At 36.0% G+C, this 22,081-nt stretch overlaps 1 protein-coding gene across 1 annotated transcript in view; it reads left to right on the top strand.

Annotated features, from left to right (window-relative positions):
- Positions 1–21,007, top strand: part of LOC120418142 (SLIT-ROBO Rho GTPase-activating protein 1-like) — a 106,486-nt gene extending 85,479 nt beyond the window's left edge. The window contains exons 2-12 of the mRNA XM_039580439.2: positions 189–372; positions 4,449–5,454; positions 5,512–5,779; positions 5,841–6,053; positions 6,117–6,222; positions 6,284–6,508; positions 6,580–6,751; positions 6,812–6,891; positions 12,620–13,148; positions 16,359–16,918; positions 19,277–21,007. Of these exons, the coding sequence (XP_039436373.1) occupies positions 189–372; positions 4,449–5,454; positions 5,512–5,779; positions 5,841–6,053; positions 6,117–6,222; positions 6,284–6,508; positions 6,580–6,751; positions 6,812–6,891; positions 12,620–13,148; positions 16,359–16,918; positions 19,277–19,961 (4,028 nt within the window). The 3' untranslated portion in view covers positions 19,962–21,007. The remainder of the gene's footprint in view (positions 1–188; positions 373–4,448; positions 5,455–5,511; positions 5,780–5,840; positions 6,054–6,116; positions 6,223–6,283; positions 6,509–6,579; positions 6,752–6,811; positions 6,892–12,619; positions 13,149–16,358; positions 16,919–19,276) is intronic.
- Positions 21,008–22,081: the final 1,074 nt, after the last annotated feature.

The following is a 22,081-nucleotide window of genomic DNA, read 5'->3' as shown; positions in this document are numbered from 1 at the left end:
ACGTCTCCACATGTCACATGTGTCAGCTGTCAACTGTTTCTTATCAAATAAGAGATAGCAAATTGTCCCTCGTTACTATCATGTTATGCAACATAGTATAGTAAAATACTTGCAACATTGTTGCAACACTTGCAACCACAATCCTGACTCATCTAATTAAAATCTGTCCTTTTTTTAAATCATTTCAGACATTCGACAGCAGCTGAACGAGCAGCTCAAGTTTCTCGATGTGCGCGTCGAGTCGCAGATCTCGCTCATCCAGGAGCTGCAGGACTTCTTCCGGCGGCGCGGTGAGGTCGAACTGGACTACAGCAAAAGCCTGGACAAACTGGCCAAATCGCTGCAGCTGCGGCACAAGGAGCAGCGACAAAAGTGAGACTTCTTCAATTGCTGGGTTGTTTTTGTTATTGGTCTAAAATATTCTGACAAAAGATGATTTTTGATTAATACATGCCTTTCTTAGTAGATTATATGGGGATCGAAAAAATCATCTTAAATTAAAATTAAAATGGGTATATTAGTTTCGAAAGCAAACGATGTCATCTTTCGAGTCATTTTAACATAAAACATTCTAAGAACAAAATCCAAGATATGGCTGTCAAACCAAAACGATCAGACCAAGAGTTTTGGAGCTTAAAAAATATGATATCGCCCATAAAATGACTTAATTAATCGGTTTTATGTCGAAAAATGATACGACAAATGAATTTAATGCATTGTTCAGTTTTGAACAGAATGCTATGTGTGCTTTTGAATAGTAATGAAATAATTTACATGAAGTTGAGAACCATTTTCTTGCATCTTACCCGTGTCAAAATTAATTTTACTTTGCCGTTATATTTTTTTTTTGTAAAATGTTTTTTTTTTGTTTTCAAACTCATTTTTAAAAATTTTAAGAAGTTATTTCATTTTAATTGAAAAAAAAATATTTTTGAATGTTTGTATATATATATATATATTGCAATGTGTATTCTCACATTGGAAACTGTTTATTTTTTTATATCTTTTCTATCCCATAAAAATTAGAAATAAGAAATATGTGATCGAGTTAAAAATATTCCGTAATTTATTCTTAATATTTTAAAAATACTCAATGAGAAACATTCACATTAAAAAGGAATTTTGGAAGGTTAAAAATTATATGGCTTAATATTCCCTCTTTTATGTGTAATTTTACCTTCAATAACGTGTAATAGTAAAACTCAACAGAAACTGATAAAAAAATCACCAATTCCTGATGTTTAATTGCACTTTTTCATCAGGTTCACATTTTTACACATTTTTAGGTAAAATTATTCAAAAAAGAGGTTATTTAAAACAACCAAATTTTCAACCTTCCAAAATTATTTTTTTTATTTTTACCTTGTTTAGTAAAAAAAGTATTATTTTGAAAGGCTGAAAAATTGTATGGTAGACCTAACTTTTGTGAAAAAATTACCCACAAAAATTACACATAAAAAGAGTGTATTTAAAAATATACAGCAATTCCCCACGAAAACAGCATGATTCGAAAAAAAAGGTCTCCGATCGAGCTCAATTTTTTTCTGGGCGATCCTTGGCCGAAATAATTAGGCCCGTATTTTTTTGTTTGGCCATTAGGGTGACCTACGCCGTGTTAGGGTGGTTCGAAAAATGGCAATTTTCATCGATTTTCGCAAAAACCACTTTTTTCAAAAAATCATATCTCCGCGCCATTTTATCCCATTTTAGCTGTCCTAGACGCAAAAGAAAGATGATTAGTTTGACTATTTGGGAAAAATAGTAAGAAGTTTCAAAAATCAAGCTTAACATTTGAAAAGGTCGTATGAAAACTTAAAATGCTGTTTTGAAGGTCTCGAGACCAAAGAGCCTATGTCTGAAAATATTTTTATCGGATTCCTCGGAAAATTTCACATAACATATCAAAAAATGGTGAAGTTATGTTTTCGATACTCTGAGATACGATTTTTTGAAAATAAAAACTGGGTTTTTCTACGCGCCACGCGCAAAAATGAGAAAATGACGAAAACGGGAAAAAATCGACTTTTATCACTAAAATTGCGATAACTTTAAAATTTCAGCGATGACTTATACATGTTAGGGTACCAAAATTTTCGTAATTGAAAGACGCAACTATTTTTCCCAAATAGTCAAACTAATCATCTTTCTTTTGCGTCTAGGACAGCTAAAATTGGATAAAATGGCGCGGAGATATGATTTTTTGAAAAAAGTGGTTTTTGCGAAAATCGATGAAAATTGCCATTTTTCGAACCACCCTAACACGGCGTAGGTCACCCTAATGGCCAAACAAAAAAATACGGGTCTAATTATTTCGGCCAAGGATCGCCCAGAAAAAAATTGAGCTCGATCGGAGACCTTTTTTTTTCGAATCATGCTGTTTTCGTGGGGAATTGCTGTATAATGGTAATTTTACATCTGCAAATGCTGGCAGATTTTGTTTCATAAAAATGTGTCATAGGTAAAACCTCTTAAAATGTGTAAATTTGTATCTTTTTGTAATTTTATTACATCTGGGAATGGTGACTGATTTTTTGTAAAAATGTGTAATTAATTTTACATCAGTAACTATTGGAATTTTTATCAGCTTCTTTTGCATTTTGCATTTTTACACATTATTTTAGTAAAATTACTTCAAAAGTGGTAATATTAAACTAACCAAATTTTACACAATCCAATAATTCAAAAAAAATTTCTGTGTAATTCAACTAAGACCGTTGAAATTATCAAATTTTATGTTGCTTGACTTTGCTCACAGGCAAGGGACATAAATTTAAAAAAATATTAGTATTGGCCTTATTCCACAAAACATCATGTAAAATTACATTGAATAAGAGGTATTGTTCAACCATAAATGTATCAACCTTCCAGAATCAAACTTTGTTTTACTGGGTTTAATATGATTTAACTGTGCACAATGGAGTTTTCAAGGAACAGAGCGAGTATAACAGTCCGTTATTAAAAAAAACTTCCGACTCATTTTATTGAAGAGCTATTTAAACAAGATTTTTTTTTTGAACATAGTTAATGACTATTGTGCAACCTACCTCAATACTTGTTCTAGAAGTATTTTTGACAAGCCTTATCAGTTGAAAAGTATTTGAATAATAAATAGAAATATTTTTTTCTTTAATTGAATGGTATTTAATGATCATCTTTAATATTGGGACATCGATTTTTTTTTGAAAATTTTTTGGTTGAATATTACATCTTTTTCGATGTTATATTACCTTAATTTATGTGAAATAAGTTTAAGTACACATAAAAGTATGTGAATTCAAGGTTATATTTAACAGTATTTCCGACACAAAATCTGTCAACATTCCCATTTTCAATATTACCGTGTTTTTTTTGCTGTGTAGTTCAAATCTAGATTTTTTTTAAGGGTAAACTATTCTCTTTCAAATTTTTATAGGACGTTTAAAAAAAAAAAAACTCTAGGATTGAAATTATAATAAAAAAAAACGAAATCTCTCTTATAAGTACAAAATTTCTTGTAGTTAATAAAGCTTAGAATGTTTTTTTTGTAAAATAAAAATAAAGGCATTGAAAATATGTGATGTTAAATTACGTTTAAGCTTCAAAGTCCAAGAGCATTAAAAAAAAGTAATAATAATGTTAAAATTCAATCACACGGTAAGGGACCATCCATAAACCACGTCGACATTTTTTTGGGAATCTTTTACCCCCCCCCCCTCCCTTCGTGGACAATTTTCCATACAAAAAAAAACTATTTTGTATGGATCGTGGACAATCGCCATACCCCTCCCCCCCCCAAAGTGTCCACGTGGTTAATGGATGGTCCCTAAGACATTTTGGAAATTCAACAATATGTTAAATTATCATTACAAATAGAATGATGAAAATTTATTCTGGGTTTCTGTAGTTGTGAACTTCTATAAAAAAAAAAATTTGGGAAGAAAACGTATGTTTTTTTTTGCTTTATTTTTTGTCTATGGCATATATTTCCTTGAAATAGAATAATTTTGAAGAACTTTTCATTTTTATAAAGGTAATGTGATGCACAGAATTGCAACTTTCAAAAAATATTTGAACCAGATAAAAAAAAACTATGTTTTGTTTTCAATTTTCAAAAATTAGGAAAATTTTTGCCTAAAAGCAATTTTTTACCAGAAAACACTTTGAAACACCTGATTCAGCATTTAAATTTCCGATTTCAAATCAAAATGTACTGTTCATAATTTATTACCTTCCTTTCAGTTTTAACACTTATTGTATTAATTTCTAAAAACCTAAATAAATGATCCTAACTAATTGATTAAGTTATGACTTAGATTTTTTTTCAATGTTTGTTTTTAAATCATGGATTTCATTTGAAAAAAAAAATTTATTGACTTAAACCGTTTTTTTTTTCAAAACTTTGCTCAAAGTTAAATTTTCACGTTTATAAAATCTAATTAATCGTCCAATTTGCATCCCCTTCCTTCCAGACGCGAACAGTGGCCCCTCTTCTCCTCGTACTCGTGCTGGCAGCAGCTCGTCAACCAGACCAAGTCCCTCTCGCGGGATCACGCCGCCCTGTCCGAGATCTACTCCGTGCACCTGGTCGCGCGCCTCCAGTCCGTGTGGGACGACGTGCAGCGCATCTACCGCAAATGTCGCGAGATTGGTTTCGAAACCCACGTCGAAATCCTGCGCATCCTGCAGGAACTGCACACCAACATGAAGACCTACCACACGTACCAAACCGAGGCCAAGGAGGCGGAGAAGAAGCTGCGCGCGGCGGAGAATCAACGCATGAAGCTGCAGCAGAGCGTTCCGAAGGAGAAGCTGGAACGGAGCAAAAAGTACCGACTGATCGAGAAGGAGGTGCTGAAGCGCAAGAACAAGTACACGGACGCGCGGTTGAAGGCGCTGAAGGCGAAGAATGAGTACCAACTGTGCTTGGAGGCGTCGAATACGACCATTCACAAGTACTTTGTTGAGGATTTGAGCGATCTTATTGATTGCATGGATCTTGGGTTCCATTCGGTGGTTTCGCGAGCTTTGTTGATGCACGTGTCCGCCGACCAGGGCCGGTGTCGAGCGGTGCTGAACAACACCGAAACGCTGTCGCACATCGTCAACTCGATGGACAGCCGGGCCGACAAGCAAAAGTTCCTGGAGCAGCACAGCGGTGCGTTCATGATTCCGAAACGGCTCGAGTTCCAGGGCCAGGACGAGGACATTGAGCCGGAGTTGCAGAAGGCGCTGCACCAGGAGATGGAGTCGAGGCTGGTGCAGCTGGAGCAGAGGGTTAACAATCTGCGCATGGAGTCGGAGGAGATCTGGAAGACGCTGGAGACGGCGGAGATCAACCTGCTGGAGATACTGAACACGAAGGACTACGACGTGACGACTGCGTTCGGGGATGGGGGAGTAAGTTTGGGGAAACCGGAGAACACGTCGCTGAAGCTGAGGTCCGACAAGAACGAGATTGAGGAGTTTTACATCACGGTAAGTTGAACTACCTTAGTTATGAGTATCAATTTAAACTATTTCCGACTTTGATAGAAAATCCGCGAGTACATCCTCGCCACATCACGAATAGCGCGGCTCGACTCGAAGGCCGAGTTTCTGCGGAACGCCCTCACGAAGGACTCGGCGCTCAAGACGGACACGCTCACCAAGTCGAACGTCCCCAAGCGGAAGCGCATCGGCCGGATGAACAAGTCGGGCCGGCCCAAGCTGTTTGGCGGCTCGCTGGAGGAGTACCTGGAGGCGACGGGCGAGGAGATTCCACTAATTCTAAGGAGCTGCATTCGGGTTATCAATCTGTACGGTGAGTTTGGACTGACTTGGTAGAAGCTTTTGAATATCTAATAATTTGATATGATTTGTAGGACTTCACCACCAGGGTATCTTCCGCGTGTCCGGATCTCAAGTAGAAATAAGTAACTTTAAGGAGGGCTTCGAGCGCGGGGACGACCCGCTGTCAGACACGACGGACGCCTCGGACATCAACTCGGTGGCCGGAGTCCTGAAGCTGTATCTGCGCGAGCTGCGGGAGCCGCTCTTCCCGCTGATCTACTTCGATCACTTTGTCACGTTGGCACGTAAGTTCTTCAGTTGATCTTCGTCCTAGATCAAAACTTTAATCGAGATTTTATACCTTCCAGAACTCGAGTCCAAGCACGAGATCGTGCTGGGCATCCGCAAGTTCTTCCAGACTCTGCCCAAGTCCGTCATAATCGTGATCAGATATCTGTTTGCATTTTTGAACCAGTAAGTTCTTCAACAACTGCTTCGAGAATTCTCGAATTAATATCAAACTCTTCACCAACAGCTTGTCGGAGTACTCGGACGAGAACATGATGGACGCGTACAACCTGGCGATCTGCTTCGGCCCGACGCTGATGCCCGCCCCCGAGGACAAGGACCAGGTCCAGTACCAGAACCAGGTGAACGAGCTGATCAAGAACATCATCGTGTACCACGCGGAGCTGTTCCCGAAGGACCTGGTCGGCATGCAGTACGAGAAGTTCATCTCGTCGGAACCGTTCGAGGACATGTAGGTTACCCCCGAAGATGATCTCAGTTTCTCTCAAATCTAACTCAACTCAACTTTTCTCTTCTCCAAAGTGACGTGGGTGATTCGCCCACCGAGCAGGTCTCCGAAGACCCGGACTCGGAGGTGTACCCCTCGGAGGACGAGTCGGACACGTTCGAGGCGATCGTGCAGTTTGACTTTCTGGCGCGGTCCGAGCGGGAGCTGTCCCTGCGGAAGGGCGACACTGTGATACTGTACAATCAGGTGGGTGTGATTTTCGATATTTGAAAAATGAAGGAATTGACGCTTTACTTACATTCTCAGGTTTCCAACGATTGGTGGCGTGGAGCCGTCGGCGGTAAAACCGGATTGATTCCAGACAAGTACATTTCGCTGAAGATCAAGTAAGTTTTGGGACAGTTGCTGTTATATTGAATGTAATAGAGTTTAAGAAATTCGAATAGATTTGCCGGAGACGGCAGTAATAACATCAAAACCTTTCATCTAAATTACAGGGAGAAAACAATTTGTTTTTACTTAAAATATTCAGAAAATTTATTTGCATGGAAGTTACAAGCTTCGATATTTTACTAACAAATTAATATTATAAATGATATCAAATTGTTAATGCATTACAACATTAGTTATTTTCATGTAATTTCCAGTACATTTTACAGTTATTGGTCTCTGTCATTTCGAGGGATCGTTAGCTTTTAAATGTTGTCATTTGATGAACACTAGGAATGTAAACAAAATAAATATTTTTCATTCCATAAGGGAAGAGGTGTGGTACCCTAGCCCAGCTCTGTGTGGTGGATACCGGCCTTTGAAAAAAGATCGGCGAGTGCCGCTGTAAACAAATTGTGAAAATAACAGCTCAAACCAAATTTTCTAGCTAAAATCTCTTGAAAGTAAGTGAAATTTGGTTCAGTCGAGTTTAGTGTAGCTTTCGCAATATATTCAAAAATGATTATTGTATCGCTTTGAAAAACAAACAAAATTTCAAAAATATATGAAAATAATCTGACAGAGAAAAAGTTAATAAAACATTGTATATAAAATTTGGGAAACTGAAAGTTATGATAAAAAATAAATTAAAAATCAAAAACAACAAGTAATTAAAATGTCTACACGCTCATTCATTTCGGGTTTCTGTTACCAATTTCATGTTTTCTTAATACTAGTGCTAGACCTCAACCCAATTTAAACAAAACAAAAAATAATATATTTTCCCATATGGGTCATTCCATCTCAACTGTGCACGAAAAAGTGCAAATTTGAAAATTACCCTCTCCGATCCTGCTCAAATTTGGCAGGGCTGTTGATACTATCGAAACATGCAAGAATCCCGAATTTCATCCAAATCGGACCACCCCCTCCATTTTTGTACCTCCCCAAAACATCGACTTTTTGGCGATTTTTGAGCAAAACCCCTATTTTCAAACGGCGATAGCTCAGGAACCACAAATCTTAGAAGGTAGGTCTTAGACTCAATTTTGAAGGAAATTGGACGTAGAATCCATTTCCGTGATCAAAATTTTGATTAATTTATTTTTTCTACCTGCATTGCGCAATTGAAAACTTTAAACGGCCGTATCTCAAAACACCCCATCTTATTTTTTTGATTTGACCTCACCATCGTATTCCCCGTCCAATTTTACATAAGAATCACTTATCGACAGAAATGAATATGTTTCGTTCCAGAGATATCGAATTTTAAAGTTTTGATTTTTTGAGATTACCTACATCAGCTTCATTCGCCGCATCTGCTGGAAGCACACAGGCGGGCTGATCAATAACTGCTACCTGATCATTTATTGAAATAATAATTCATCATAAATAATCTATATCACTTTGAGCAAAAATTAACTGTATAACTGTAGGAAACAGGAGTTTAATCGCAAATGTTTATCTGCTCAAAAAAAATTAAGTGAATTTCTGTGCTAACTCACAGGACAGAGCAATAACGACACACAGTAAAGGGCAGAATTGGATTACGACGGAGCGTGCAGGAAAATGCAATTGATCTTGTAAGTAACACTGAACAATAAGTGCACGATACATTATTGAGTAAAAAAATATGAAATAAAATTAATAAAATTTGTTGATACGTTGTATTCTAGTGAAGGACGATCACAAGGAGTAGGAAAAGGATTTCTGGAAAGTATAAAAATGAAAAATGTTAGAAAATTACATAGTTTGATCTGCTGCGAAGCGGCTAATTCCGCAAATAAAGTTGCGATGACTTCGACACCGTCAGAACAACAATGTTTTTTTTCTGCTATCATTCTTGGATTCTTGGAACACAATACGGCTGCTGTCCACACGTATAAATATTTTGTTAATTAAATGTACCGTGACCAAAATCATCTTTTAATCAAATGGAGCTGGCTCACAATATAAAAATCGATTTAATATGATCAAACTTTTAATCCATAAATCAGATTTTGGGTTTTTTGCTAAATCGTCAGTTGTGTGCTATCTTGTGACAACGACCATTTAGTACTATTCGAGAAAATCGATTTAAAAGTTTGACGATAAATATTTTCAAAATTATGAATGATAGAGTCAAACTTTTTGTAGCAATCGGTTCGTATACTATCGCTAAACAATCGCTCCAAGTTTGGTTAAACCAGTTAAAAGATACAATACATTATGTAAACAAAAATCTGAAAAGCACGTGTCACAAGTGTGTTTTGAAAGTAAAATTGTACTACGTGTCACAAGTGTGCACAGTATTCCCATACAAACTAAAATAAGCTTAAATCAATAGTTTAACCGACTTAATCAGTATATTTTCAAAAACAAAACATTGCATTGCCTTTAGAAAATGTGTATCAACATAAATTTGTGAAAAACAAGAGAAATTTTCCACATTTTCCAACAACATGTATGACGTGTCACAAGTGTGCACGATCATTTTGATGATAAATTGGTCTATGTCACAAGTGTGCATTACGATATCCGGGAAACGGAAGCGAGTTCCCAAAATCAGGTTAAAGCATCTTGTAGTGTTTGTTAAGTATAGCAAAACGTCTTCATTAACTCAGTTTCGACCAAAATGGCCTATGTCACAAGATAGCACACAGCTGACGAAATAGCACTATTTTGCTACCGCCCATGACAAAGGCCCTAGTCATGGCCTCGGGAGTACTCTAAAACGGTTAGCAACACGTAAAAAACGGTGCATTCAAAATAACCCAATAAATATTCCTTACACAAAAAAGATTGATCAAGGTATTAGCTATTTGAAAAAATATTTGCGTAAAATTATAAAAATAAAATTAATCATCTCTCAGAACACCAGGTAGCAGTTTTTAATCAGCCGGCCTGTGTGCTTCTAGCAGATGCGGCGAATGAAGCTGATGTAGGTAATCTCAACTACTCAAAACTTTAAAATTCGATATCTCTGGAACGAAACATATTCATTTCTGTCGATAAGTGATTCTTATGTAAAATTGGACGGGGAATACGATGGTGAGGTCAAATCAAAAAAATAAGATGGGGTGTTTTGAGATACGGCCGTTTAAAGTTTTCAATTGCGCAATACAGGTAGAAAAAATAAATTAATCAAAATTTTGATCACGGAAATGGATTCTACGTCCAATTTCCTTCAAAATTGAGTCTAAGACCGACCCTCTAAGATTTGTGGTTCCTGAGTTATCGTCGTTTGAAGATAGGGGTTTCGCTCAAAAATCGCCAAAAAGTCGATGTTTTGGGGAGGTACAAAAATGGAGGGGGTGGTCCGATTTGGATGAAATTCGGGATTCTTGCATGTTTTGATAGTATCAACAGCCCTGCCAAATTTGAGCAGGATCGGAGAGGGTAATTTTCAAATGCTGTTCCGCTTCAGATGGAATGACCCATATTTAAACTACTCAAAATCGCATAATGGGCCTACGTGAAATTTTTATTGTGTAAGTCTTTAAAACAACAAAGTCAAATAAAGAAAATGGTAGGAAATTTTCTCAGCTTAAAAAATAAAATTTAAAAAGAAAATAAAACAGCACTCTATCAAAATATTATAAAGCAATTTTCGGTTTCAATATTTTTACACCTTCAAAAGCTTTTTGTTATTATGTTTGACGATATTTTCGATTTGTTCCACAATATTAACAAAAAATCGTATGTTCGGTACCAGATTGTTTTCAGATTTTTTTTCTCTGGTGTAGATGTATCTGAATATGTTGTTTGAATAGCGGCAAACTGAACTAATATGGATAATTTGTCCAGAGTGTTTTTTTTTGTCCCAGAGTTCTCTTTTTATGCAAAGCCGTTGCGCTTTTTATTTCGTTGATTTCGCTGAAACCAAAACAACTTTATCAAGCTTCGAAGAGCAAGAAAGAGATTTTTTTCTATTTATGCTCAGTGCCTTAAATTTTACGTAACTTTATTGTAAACCAGTGATGGAAGAATCTTTATCAAAAGAAACAATTTGACGCTCATCAAGAGAAAAAAAAAATCGGGAAAAAAGATAACATGGCTCTCTTCTCTCGCGTATGAAAGATCGATAATGAGAAACTCATAAAATCATCATCTGACTTCTTTGGCGGAACACGTATTTCACACGTCACACATCGAAAAAAGATTTTCATTTCTCGTAGATAAACCATGTTTGTAAATAAAAAAAATAAATGATTTAAAAAAAAAACATTAATGAGATTTCCAAAAAATCTTCGATTGATTGATTTTATTTGAAAAAATCAGGAGCGATTTTCTTTTGAGTGTTTCGCCTCTGAGCAATTCTCTGAGATTTCGGTCATTCGATTTTTTTTTTGAATTTTCAATCCGGCTGAAACTTTTTTGGTGCCTTCGGTATGCCCAAAGAAGCCATTTTGCATAATTATTTTGTTTGAGTTCAAAAATCTGTATCTTTTGAAGGTATTTTTTGATCGATTTGGTGTCTTCGTAGTTGTAGGTATGGATAAGGCCTACATTGAAAAAAATGATACACGGTAAATTTTTTTTGGTTATTTTTAATTTCACTTTTTGTTACTAAAGGCTAGTATGCAGATCGGAAGGGAAGGGGTCAAGAAACAGCTTTACGAACAGCAGAACAAAGAAGAGGGAGCGATTTCTTGGGGTTTTTCTTCACCCTCTCTGACTTGCTTGCACTGCCGCTGCTGCTCATTTGATTTTTTTCTTGACCGGTTCCTTTCGAAGTGCGTTTTTTTTTATTTTCTAATATATTTTAGGGGATTTTAAATGCCAACTTTTCAGAAATTCCCATAATGTGCAAAAACTCTTTGAATTTTTGATGAACACTGATTTTTTCAAATAATCGAAATACTGGCCTCAAAATTTTTTCAACTTGTTTTTTCTATATAAAATCGAATTTAGTCGCAGTTATTCATTTTTGAAAATCAAATCACACGTTTGCCCACCTTTGAAATTTTTTTTTGAAGAGCTGAGAAAATTCTCTTTTTTTTCTTTTTTGAACTTTGTTGATACGACCCTTAGTTGCTGAGATATTGCCATGCAAAGGTTCAAAACCAGGAAAATAGATGTTTTCTAAGTCTCACCCAAACAACCCACCATTTTGTAGTGTCGATATCTCAGCAACTGATGGTCCGATTTTCAATGGTAAAATATGAAACATTCGTGAAATTTTCAGATCATACCGAGAACAATATTTTCTTCTTTTTTTTTAAATCAAGACTAACATTTCAAATGTTTTTTTTTTTTTTGCAAATCAAGTTTTAGGAACAAAAAGTGAATCTAAAAATCACAAAAAAATAACCGTGTATCACTTTTTTCAGTGTAGGTTTTATCCATACCTACAACTTTGCCAAATACACCAAATCGATCAAAAAATTCCTTCAAAAGATACAGATTTTTGAATTTTTATATATCGTTTTTGTATAGACAGCTGCCAAATTTGTATGGAAAATTATATGGACAAACTGATGATGCAAAATGGCTTCTTTGGGCATACCGAAGGCACCAAAAAAATTTAAGCCGGATTGAAATATACAAAAAATTAAATTAAAAATAGGCCTATTTCGTAGAAAATTGCTCCTCTTTCTTTTGTGGGTAAATAAATATAGCCAGCGAAAAGGTTTTTTTTTGCGATTATTTCATCCCTGCTGTGAACTAAACTTCTCTTTTCTAAATAAAAACTTCCATTTGCAGAGACGAAGACCGCGACAAGAGCGAACACCTCAAGTCGTCCAGCTCGGAGGAATCGGTCCGGAAGCGCCGCCCCAGCGGCAACATCTCGCTCAACAGCCAGCTGTCGATCTGCACCCAGAACTCGAACACGCTCTCTAACATCACGTGCGGCAGCGACTACACGGGCTCAACCGGCTCGACCGCGACTCCCGGCAGTGGTCCAACGGGCGGCGGCGCAGGTTCAACGCCTGGCGGGTTGATCCAGTCGTCGGCATCGCCCGGCCATCCCCAGTATCAGACGATTCAGCAGTCGCAGCAGCAGCCGACGCAGCCTCAACCTCCGTTGAACCAGCAGGTGACGCACCAACCGCCACTTCCGACAGCCCACCCGCTGATCGGGGAGAAACGGGCCGCGGACCTGAAGGATCCGGACTACATCCACTACGACACGGTGGACCTGAAGGCGTCCACGTACAGCTACCACGACGAGCCGCACTCGTTCGAAACGTCGGCCGAGTTCCTGGAGGACATGAACCACTTCACATTCGAGGTACTGGAGACCACGGTTTGAGATTCGCGAACCTTTTGTTTTGTCTTGTTTGTTCCGCTTCTTCATAAACTTCCGTGTTTTTGTTCCGAAATCGCCGTTCAAACTGTTCAAATTGTGTATGAAACTGTAAAGAGTGTGGTGTTTTAAACATTTTTTTTTCTTTTCGCGTAGAAGGACTCTAGAAATAGATTGTGTATTGTTTCTTGACCTTTTTGGAAGGTTTGTGCATAGACTAACACCTGTAAGTCTATGGTTTGTGTCTGAGATGAAGGCCTTTCAGTGGCGAGACACTGAAATTATTTACAATTTCTCTTTGGAGATATTCTGCGATGGTGGTAAAAGTTGATCAATCTATCAAATTAAAAAAGCTAAAATTGATAAGAATCTGACGATAGATAGCGCTGTATTAGAGTTTAGTTCTTGTTTCGAAATATAGATGGTGTAACGTTCACCATCATTGCAGAATACCTCCACTAAATTAAGTAATAGATTTTAGAACTGAACGACTGCATGCGCGTTGAATGTGGCCTCTAGCTCAGTGCTTGTACCTCTTTTGTTATTTTGGCGTGTATTTTTTTCCTCACTTTTAAATATCCAAACTCTTCGGTTGGCTCGAGTCTTTAGACGTTGTGTAAAGTAAAACGGAAATCTAAAATTAACAAACTTCTCCCTACTTCAAATTCAGTATGATTTTGTTGAAGCTCGAAGAAATACTAACAAACAAACTTTCGGTTTTTCCTTCGAGTTTGGAATTGCTCAAGGACTGGGCTGGGTCACTCCTTCCAAGTCTCCGTACCCTTCTTCAACCTCTCTTTTCCACTCGTAATAAAACATGAATCACACCTTATCAGTTATTACTACTTTGAGGTAGCCATCTCCTGTGAAGCGTTAGGCATTAAGGTCCGTCGTCATATTAAATATGACCTCTTTAATTACATCATCCTTAACTGTTAAGCAAGCTTATACATAAAATTATAATTTTGCGCAGAAAAAAAAACAATAAAGAACTTTATCAATCTTCAAAAAAAATCTTAAAATTCGCTGTTCCAAAGTAACCCAAATTGGCATCAAAAAGCTAACAAATAAAAAAAAAACATCGAGAAAGTCATGTGCTGCCGCTGCCGAGTTTCGCTCCGCCCTTTTGTTGTGTTTTCGTTTCGTTTCGTTGTTCGTGTTGCGTTTGTTTTGTTCGTTACTCTTCTCTTCAATGATTCGGATTCCGTCCCCCCCAACCAGAGACACTGCCCGAGGTGAGACTTTTTTGCGTTTTATTCTTCACACTTGTTTGTTTGTTTCTATGTTTTGTTCTCTTCTTTGGTATTCTAATCCTTTAACCTCTTTAACGCGATTCTTTATTCGTTTGGTACTTCTCTTGTTTCCGGTATTTTCTTTGGTTGTTTTCGTCTGTGTCTTTGTTAACATTTGTGTCCTGTTTGCTTGCTTGCCTAATATTGAAATGCTTTTGTGTTTGTCTTCTTAAATAATCTTACCTTATAACTAACTTAACCAAGTAAATGTTGCGTGCTTTAATGTAGAACTGGTTTACGGCGTAGAAAAAGATAAGGTTGGTTATTGTGTAGTTTGATGTGAATTTGTGTTTTATAACAAGAATCATAATTAGAATTTTAAAATAAATGTATTTATGTTTGATGTTTGCTTTACCTAAATGTCACAAAAGTTGGATTCATTGCCAGCAAGTTTATTAAACCTATTTACGCAATTATTCCAATCATCTCATTTTTAAACATTTATACAAAAAACTTTAATTTTTTTTTGTTAACTTACACAATTTTAGTTTTTTTTTTTAATTAGATCCTTCATTTCACCATCCATGTACCGTGAGCAATTCTCTCAGGTTTGGGTCATTCGATTTTTTTTTTGTATTTTTTAATTCGGCTGAAACTTTTTCGGTGCCTTCGGTATGCCCAAAGAAGCCATGATGCAAAATCATTAGTTTGTCCATATAATTTTCCATACAAATTTGGCAGCTGTCCATACAAAAATGATGTATGAAAATTCAAAAATCTTTATCTTTTGACATTTTTGATCGATTTGGTGTCTTCGGCAAAGTTGTAGGTATGGATATGGACTACACTGAAAAAAATGATACACGGTTAAAAAATTTTTCAGAAATTTCCAGGTTGTGCAAAAAATCTTTGACCGAGTTATGAATTTTTTAATCAATACTGATATTTAAAAAAAAATCGAAATATTGGTCGCAAAAATTTTTGAACTTCATTTTTCGATGTAAAATTGAATTTGCAATCAAAAAGTACTTTAGTGAAATTTTGATAAAGTGCACCGTTTTCAAATTAAAGTCATTTTTAGGTAACTTTTTTGAAAATAGTGGCAGTTTTTCATTATTTTAAATTAGTGCACATGTTTACCCACCTTTGAAAAAAATATTTTTGAAGGGCTGAGAAAATTCTCTATATTTTGCTTTTTTGAACTTTGTTGATACGACCCTTAGTTGCTGAGATATTGCCATGCAAGTGTTTAAAAACAGGAAAATTTATGTTTTATAAGTCTCACCCAAACAACCCACCATTTTCTAACGTCGATATCTCAGCAACTAATGGTCCGATTTACAATGTTAAAGTATGAAACATTCGTGAAATTTTCCGATCTTTTCGAAAATAATATTTTCAAAAAATTTAAATCAAAACTAACATTTCAAAAGGGTCAAATATTCAATATAACGCCCTTTTAAAATGTTAGTCTTGATTTAAAAATTTTGAAAATATTGTTTTCGAAAAGATCGGGAAATTTCACGAATGTTTCATATTTTAACATTGTAAATCGGACCATTAGTTGCTGAGATATCGACGTTAGAAAATGGTAAGAGGATCAAAATTGTTTTTTTTTGAAGAAATGTATTTTTCGTGCCTTATTCTGGAATCTTTTGTAAACTTGATCCGAATCAGAGTGCATTATTACAGTCAATTTAAACATAATTAAATGTAGGTTGTAATGATCGTGTATGTTCTTAAATTAAGTACGACAAACGATTTTAAAACTGCTAAAATTCACTGAAATATGCACACTTTTTTTTTGTTATTGAAACACGTCTAAAATCACTCACTTCTTGTTTTGGTAAAAACAACCTTTAAAATCTTTCATTCTCTTCTACTGTGCTGACTCAACTAATTTTCACTTCTTCGGAATTCAAAGTATATTAAAAACATACTAAAGCCCATCCCTTCCTTCCAGCCGCAAAAACCGTCGGAACCAATCTACGCCGAACCAACGAAGATAACCGTCAACCGGGACAAATCCCCCGCTCCGGACGGTGGCGGAAGCAGCGGCAACAGTGGCGGAACCGCCAGCAACGACGAACTCCCGGACGACTGCGTCGAGTTCCGGTCCAAGCCGCTGCTCGGCGGCATGGGTGACCCTCCGGAGCACACCAAGAGTTCGCTGGTCCTGAACCGTCGCAGTGACACTCTTCCACCGGGCAAGGACGACAAGTGCCACCGGCTGTCGGATTCGTCGAACGGGGAGAATGGGGAGGGGAAACCGATGAGGAAGTATCACTCCAAGAGCTTTAGCCTGTCGGAGAACAAGCTGAGCCTGGCGGTGGCCGGAAGTGGGGGCGGATCGTTGAACGTGTTCCAGGCGAATCGGGACCTGTGGCAGAAGCGGGCCACGCAGAGCTCGTACCAAAATTTGACGACGTCGAGGATTTTGAGCAGGAACCGGATTGCGCCGGATTTGGTGATGGATTTGCCACCGGCGGCGATCGGGAAGGATGGGGTTGGGAGTGCTTCCAGGTTGGTAGTTCAAAAGTTTTGAAATCGTATAATCATTTAAAATTTCAGGAATTTAAGGAACTTTTGGAATTTTCGAAATCTTTGGAATTTTTGAAGTTTAGATTTTTTTTGGGAAATTTAGGATTTTGCGGATATTTTGAAAAATTCAGGAATTTTAGGAATTTTGCATATTTTAGAATTTTAGTAACATAAGGATTTTTAAGATTTTTAGGAATTTTTGAATTTTTTTTATTTTTTTATTTTAGAATTTTTGGAATTACATATAAAAAAAATCATTTTTATAGAATTTTTGGATATTTAGGAATTTCAGAAATTTAAAGAATGTTATGATTTTCAAGAAATTCATTCAATTTTGGATTGTTTTTGATTTTTTGATTGCGTTTTTGATTGCGCAAAAAAAAATTCCGTCAATGCCTCGATATTTTCAAAACTAATGATTGGAAAGCAACTGTACACCTGTAAAATGCATTTAAAAACACTTTTTTTTTATCCAAATGTTGAAACCTAGGCTTGTAATTTCAATTTTTATATTTTTTTATTTTTTTTGCCCCCCTGCCTCGACTTTGGTCAGAGCCGAGGGACATAAACTTTAAAAAAATATTTGCAATGGCCTTAGTAATTTAAAAAAAATAAAAAAATTTAGGAATTTCTGCATTTTTCTGATTTTTTTTTTAATTTTAGGAAGTTTTAAAGTATTTTCAAAATTTTTAGAAGTTTATAAATTTTGCATTTTTTATAGTTTTTGTTTTTTTTAATTTAATTTTTTTTAAAAACATTAAGAATTTTGAGAATTTTAATAATTTTTGAAAATTTTGCACTTATTAGAATTCATGGAATTTGAAATTTTTGAGGAATTTATTTTTAGGAAATCATGAATTAAAGGAATTTTTGATTATCTGGAATTTAGCATTTTTTTGAATTTGAGTAATTTTAGAAATTTTAAGAATCTTAGGATTTTTTGCATTTTTATAATTTTTGTTATTTAAATTTAATTATTTTAGAAATTAAGGGGTGTAACTAATTTAAGGAATTTTAACAATTTTGCATTGTTTAAAATCTTTGATTTTTTTTGAATTTTAGGAAATTTTGGATTTTTTATAATTTGCGGATATTTTGGAATTTTGGGAATTTTTGGGAATTTTAGAATTTTAAAGACTTTTAACAATTTTAAGAATTTTAGAAATTTTGTATCTCTTAGTATTTTTGGAATTTTAGGAATTAGAGATTTTTCTGCATTCTTTAAAAAATTTGTAATATAAGGATTAAAATTTTTACGGAATGGTAGGAATTTAGCAATTTCTTGAATGTTAGGAATTTTAGTAATTTTAGGATTTTTCACATTTACCATATTTTTTTAAATATTTAATTTTTTGAATTTTGGGAATTTAAGGCATATGAAACATTTTAGATAATTTAGAAATTTCGCATTTTTTCTAAAGAATTTTTGGATTTTTTTTAATTTAGAAAAAAATTAATTGTGGAAGTTTTAAGAATTTTGGGGAATTTTAAATTTTTAAATATTTTAGAATTTTGGAAATTTTAGGAATTTTGGGAATTTTAGATATGCCATTGCAATGGTAAAGTGTCTTTAATATAACTAATAATAATATTTTAGAAATTTAAGGACTTTTAACAATTTTTGGAATATCACGATTTTTTTTTTATTTTTTGATTGTTTTTGAATTTTAGGTATTTAAAGATTTTTTGAAAATATTACATTTTTTTAATTTTTTTGCAATTTTAGAAATTTTAAAATTTTAAGAATTATACACACCAAACTCTCATTACTGAATTCAGTTAAATTTACTGAAATCTACACTACTGAAATTTTTAGTAAATGAAAACTTGCTGAAATTTCAGCAAACTTTAACAGCTCCATACAAGTTTCAGCGAAAAACTAACTGAAACTTCAGTAGTGCAGTTTCAGTAAATATTAACTGAAAACGAACATCAGAATTTGCTGTGTAGGATTTTAAGACTTTTTTTTATTTTTAAAAATTTTAGAATTTTTTGGAATCTTAGAAATTTTAAGAGATTTTCGGAATATTACAGTTTTTAGAAACTCTAGGAATTTTAAGAATTTTATTAACATTAAACATTTTACAAGTTTTAGAAATTTTATGAATTTCAGAAATTTTAGGAATTTTTAATTTCAGGAATTTCAGGAATTTTAGGAATTTAGAATTTTAGATTTTTAATCTGAATCAAAGCCTCAAAGTTTTTTTGTTTTAAAGTCCAAGAGTGGGTCTAATAAAAGCAAAATCTTAAAGTATAAGTCTTAACCTTAAGGTTATATTTGATAAATGTTGCTAAATCAAACAATTTTTAAATGATTAACCGTTCTTTCCACTATTATAGGGAATCTCTTGACAGCGAGCTTGAGGACATGACTTCGGCGGAGCGGTTCGCCGCCCAGAACCAGTGCACACTAAAGAAGAACGAGCGATTTTCCACGGAACCAGTGGTTTACGAAAACACCGCCATCACCAGCAGCACCGTCGTAACAACCACCAGCACCACCAACAACGGCACCATCGGCAAGAAGGAGGTCAAACTGGACGTCAAGGGCATCGCGGACAAACCCAAGGCCGAGGTCAAGCCCCAGGAGAGCACGCTGAAGACGCCGACGGCGACGGTCGTGACGGAGCTCGTGGAGGAAGTCGCGGTTGAAAAGTGCGGATTGGAAGTGACCAAGATTCCGCTGTCGGACGAGGTGCTGCACATTGAGGAACCTGTCGGGGGGGACGCTCCGAAGGAGCTTGCCAAGAGTCCGATTCCGGTGCGAAACACGCAAAAGTTCGTGTCGCAGTTTGCCGATCTGCACCTGACCGGCGGTTGTCTGGTCAAGTCGAACGAATCAACCTCGTCGGCGGCGGCCACTTCGCTGGCCCAGGAACAGCAAGCGAAGAGCCTGAGCTCGTTCAAGCCCCAGGTCAAGGTCAAGCCGCACATTCTGAAGAAGCCGTCGCAGGTGCTTCCGCCGCACACGCCCGAAATGAGCCGACGGGGGGCGGCGGCACCTTCGACCCAGGGGCCAGACTAGAACCGACGGATGGGCCTCGGCGCGAGGTCCAAAACACTCAACCTGTGAAGCGTGAATGTGATTTTAGAAGCGGAACGAACGCGAGAATCGTGAGGAATTGAGCGGAAGATTAGAAGGGTTATTTTTGTTTCGGGACAAAACAGGGTCGGTTCCCGCCCCGTCAAAGGTGGGTTGAACGGATCAGATTCATACACACTCTCACCACCACCATCCACCATCAAGTTGAACAAAACACACAAAATAAAAATCATGGAATTTTTCGAGATGGATTTTGAGCGAAGTCGCAACTTTTTAAAGTGGGATTTGAGCGCGATTGGCCAGTGAAAAACACCAATATTTGAATGTAACAATAAATCTATTAATTTTTAAGACTGGATTGGTACAATATACAAAAAAAAAACTAAACAAAAGGAAAGGACTACAAACAAAGCAAGCAAGGAATTAGAGAGCGAGCGAGTTAGTTAGTCCAAGTAGGCGCTCTCAAATCAAAGAAATCGAATTTCTAAGTCAGTAGCATTACAGTTTAGTAAGTGTATGAAACTATAAAGTAGGCCGTGAAGCAAGAATTGTAACTGTAACATCACAGAATTTAGCCAGTAGGGTGAGCGGGAGCGAGGGAAATGATGAGCGAAGTAGGCCGTTTTGCCAACTAGAAGCAGCAGTGATTGTGGGGTGCGAAATCTCTTTTTATGATATTAGTGTTAGTTCAGGTCGTATTCCTTACAAGTAACCTTATAATTTTAGAAACTATTACGAGCATCGAATTTTTACGTATAAGTCCCAGTTTTTATCGAATCAGAATTTTACCTTAACATTTTGACTAATTAATCTGTAATATTCTATCGCAAAAACGCAACATTTTACTTTACTTTTAATCCTCGTAAATACCCGCCGATATTACCCCTTGGTTCAAATGTAAACTTTTAACCAAATTGTGTTGCCGAGCTCGAACTAACCAGCGAAATCAGAATTGTACCGCGAGGAAGCTTCAAAATCAACCAGAAATTATAATAATAACAAGAAATACAAAATAATCAATACAGAAATACAAAAACTAACAAAATCAGCCAAAAATTTATTTGTTGTCCACTAAGTATACAAATAACGAACAAAAAAGCAAGCAAACCAGCATACTCAAAGTATAAAATACAAAGCAAAAATAATATTCGAATGCAAATAAAAAAAAAACAAGAATAACGGTTGCTAACGATCACCTAAAACAAACTCACAAACAAACTAAACGAACTAATAAATTATACGAAACAACCAGTGCTGTCTAGATATCACCCCTATCAAAAAATGAACAACATAACAAACAACGCATAAAACTAATTTCCCTTTACTCTGTATTAGCGCAAAACAAACAAAGCAAACGTAACAACACCCTAGTATCCGTATCCACATAAACGCAAAATTTGATCACATGTGCTCGTTTCGTAACGGAATAAATTTGAATCCAAACTTGAAACTCGTAGTAGCCATAACCATTTACCAACACAAATCCACTCACATCACATTATCCATTACCCATCTACAACAACAACAAAAATGTTCCAAAATAAAGTAAAAAAGTAAATACGAAATATTATACTATATAAACAATGGTGTTTTTATTTACTGAAATAGAATCGAAAGAAAAATTACAGCTTGCGAACACTCGAAATTTTAACTGAATGGTGACTAGGGTGAAAATTTAAAAAATCGACATCAGGGATACCTCTTGAGTCGATACCGTAGATAAAAATAAAAAAGTGTGCCAACTTTGAGCCAAATCGGTTAAGGTTTAGGGGCAGCCTGATGGCAAGATTGTCAAATTGTATGTAGGGGCAGGGGGGGCAGAATGGACCGCCTTAGGGAAATGCACCAAAAACCATAGAAAAACATAAAAATTTATGAACACTATTTTTACAACTAAGCGTCGAAACAACTAAAAAATCAACTTTTGTTGCATTAAAAGTGATTTGTGAAGCTACCAGGAGTGAAATAATCCATTTAGCTAAAAAAAATAACTTTTGATTGTTTTTATAAGGCAGGAAAAGGGTGGTCCATTCTGCCCCCAAGTTGATTTTAATTTAACACTTCCACCACCAAGCCTCTAAATGATTTTAAGGTTCCGTTGT

Source organism: Culex pipiens, chromosome 2 (genome assembly GCF_016801865.2).
Source record: "Culex pipiens pallens isolate TS chromosome 2, TS_CPP_V2, whole genome shotgun sequence".
NCBI lineage: Eukaryota > Metazoa > Arthropoda > Insecta > Diptera > Culicidae > Culex > Culex pipiens.
The sequence above is the reverse complement of the archived record's forward strand: the minus strand, read 5'-3'. Positions and strand labels throughout refer to the sequence as shown.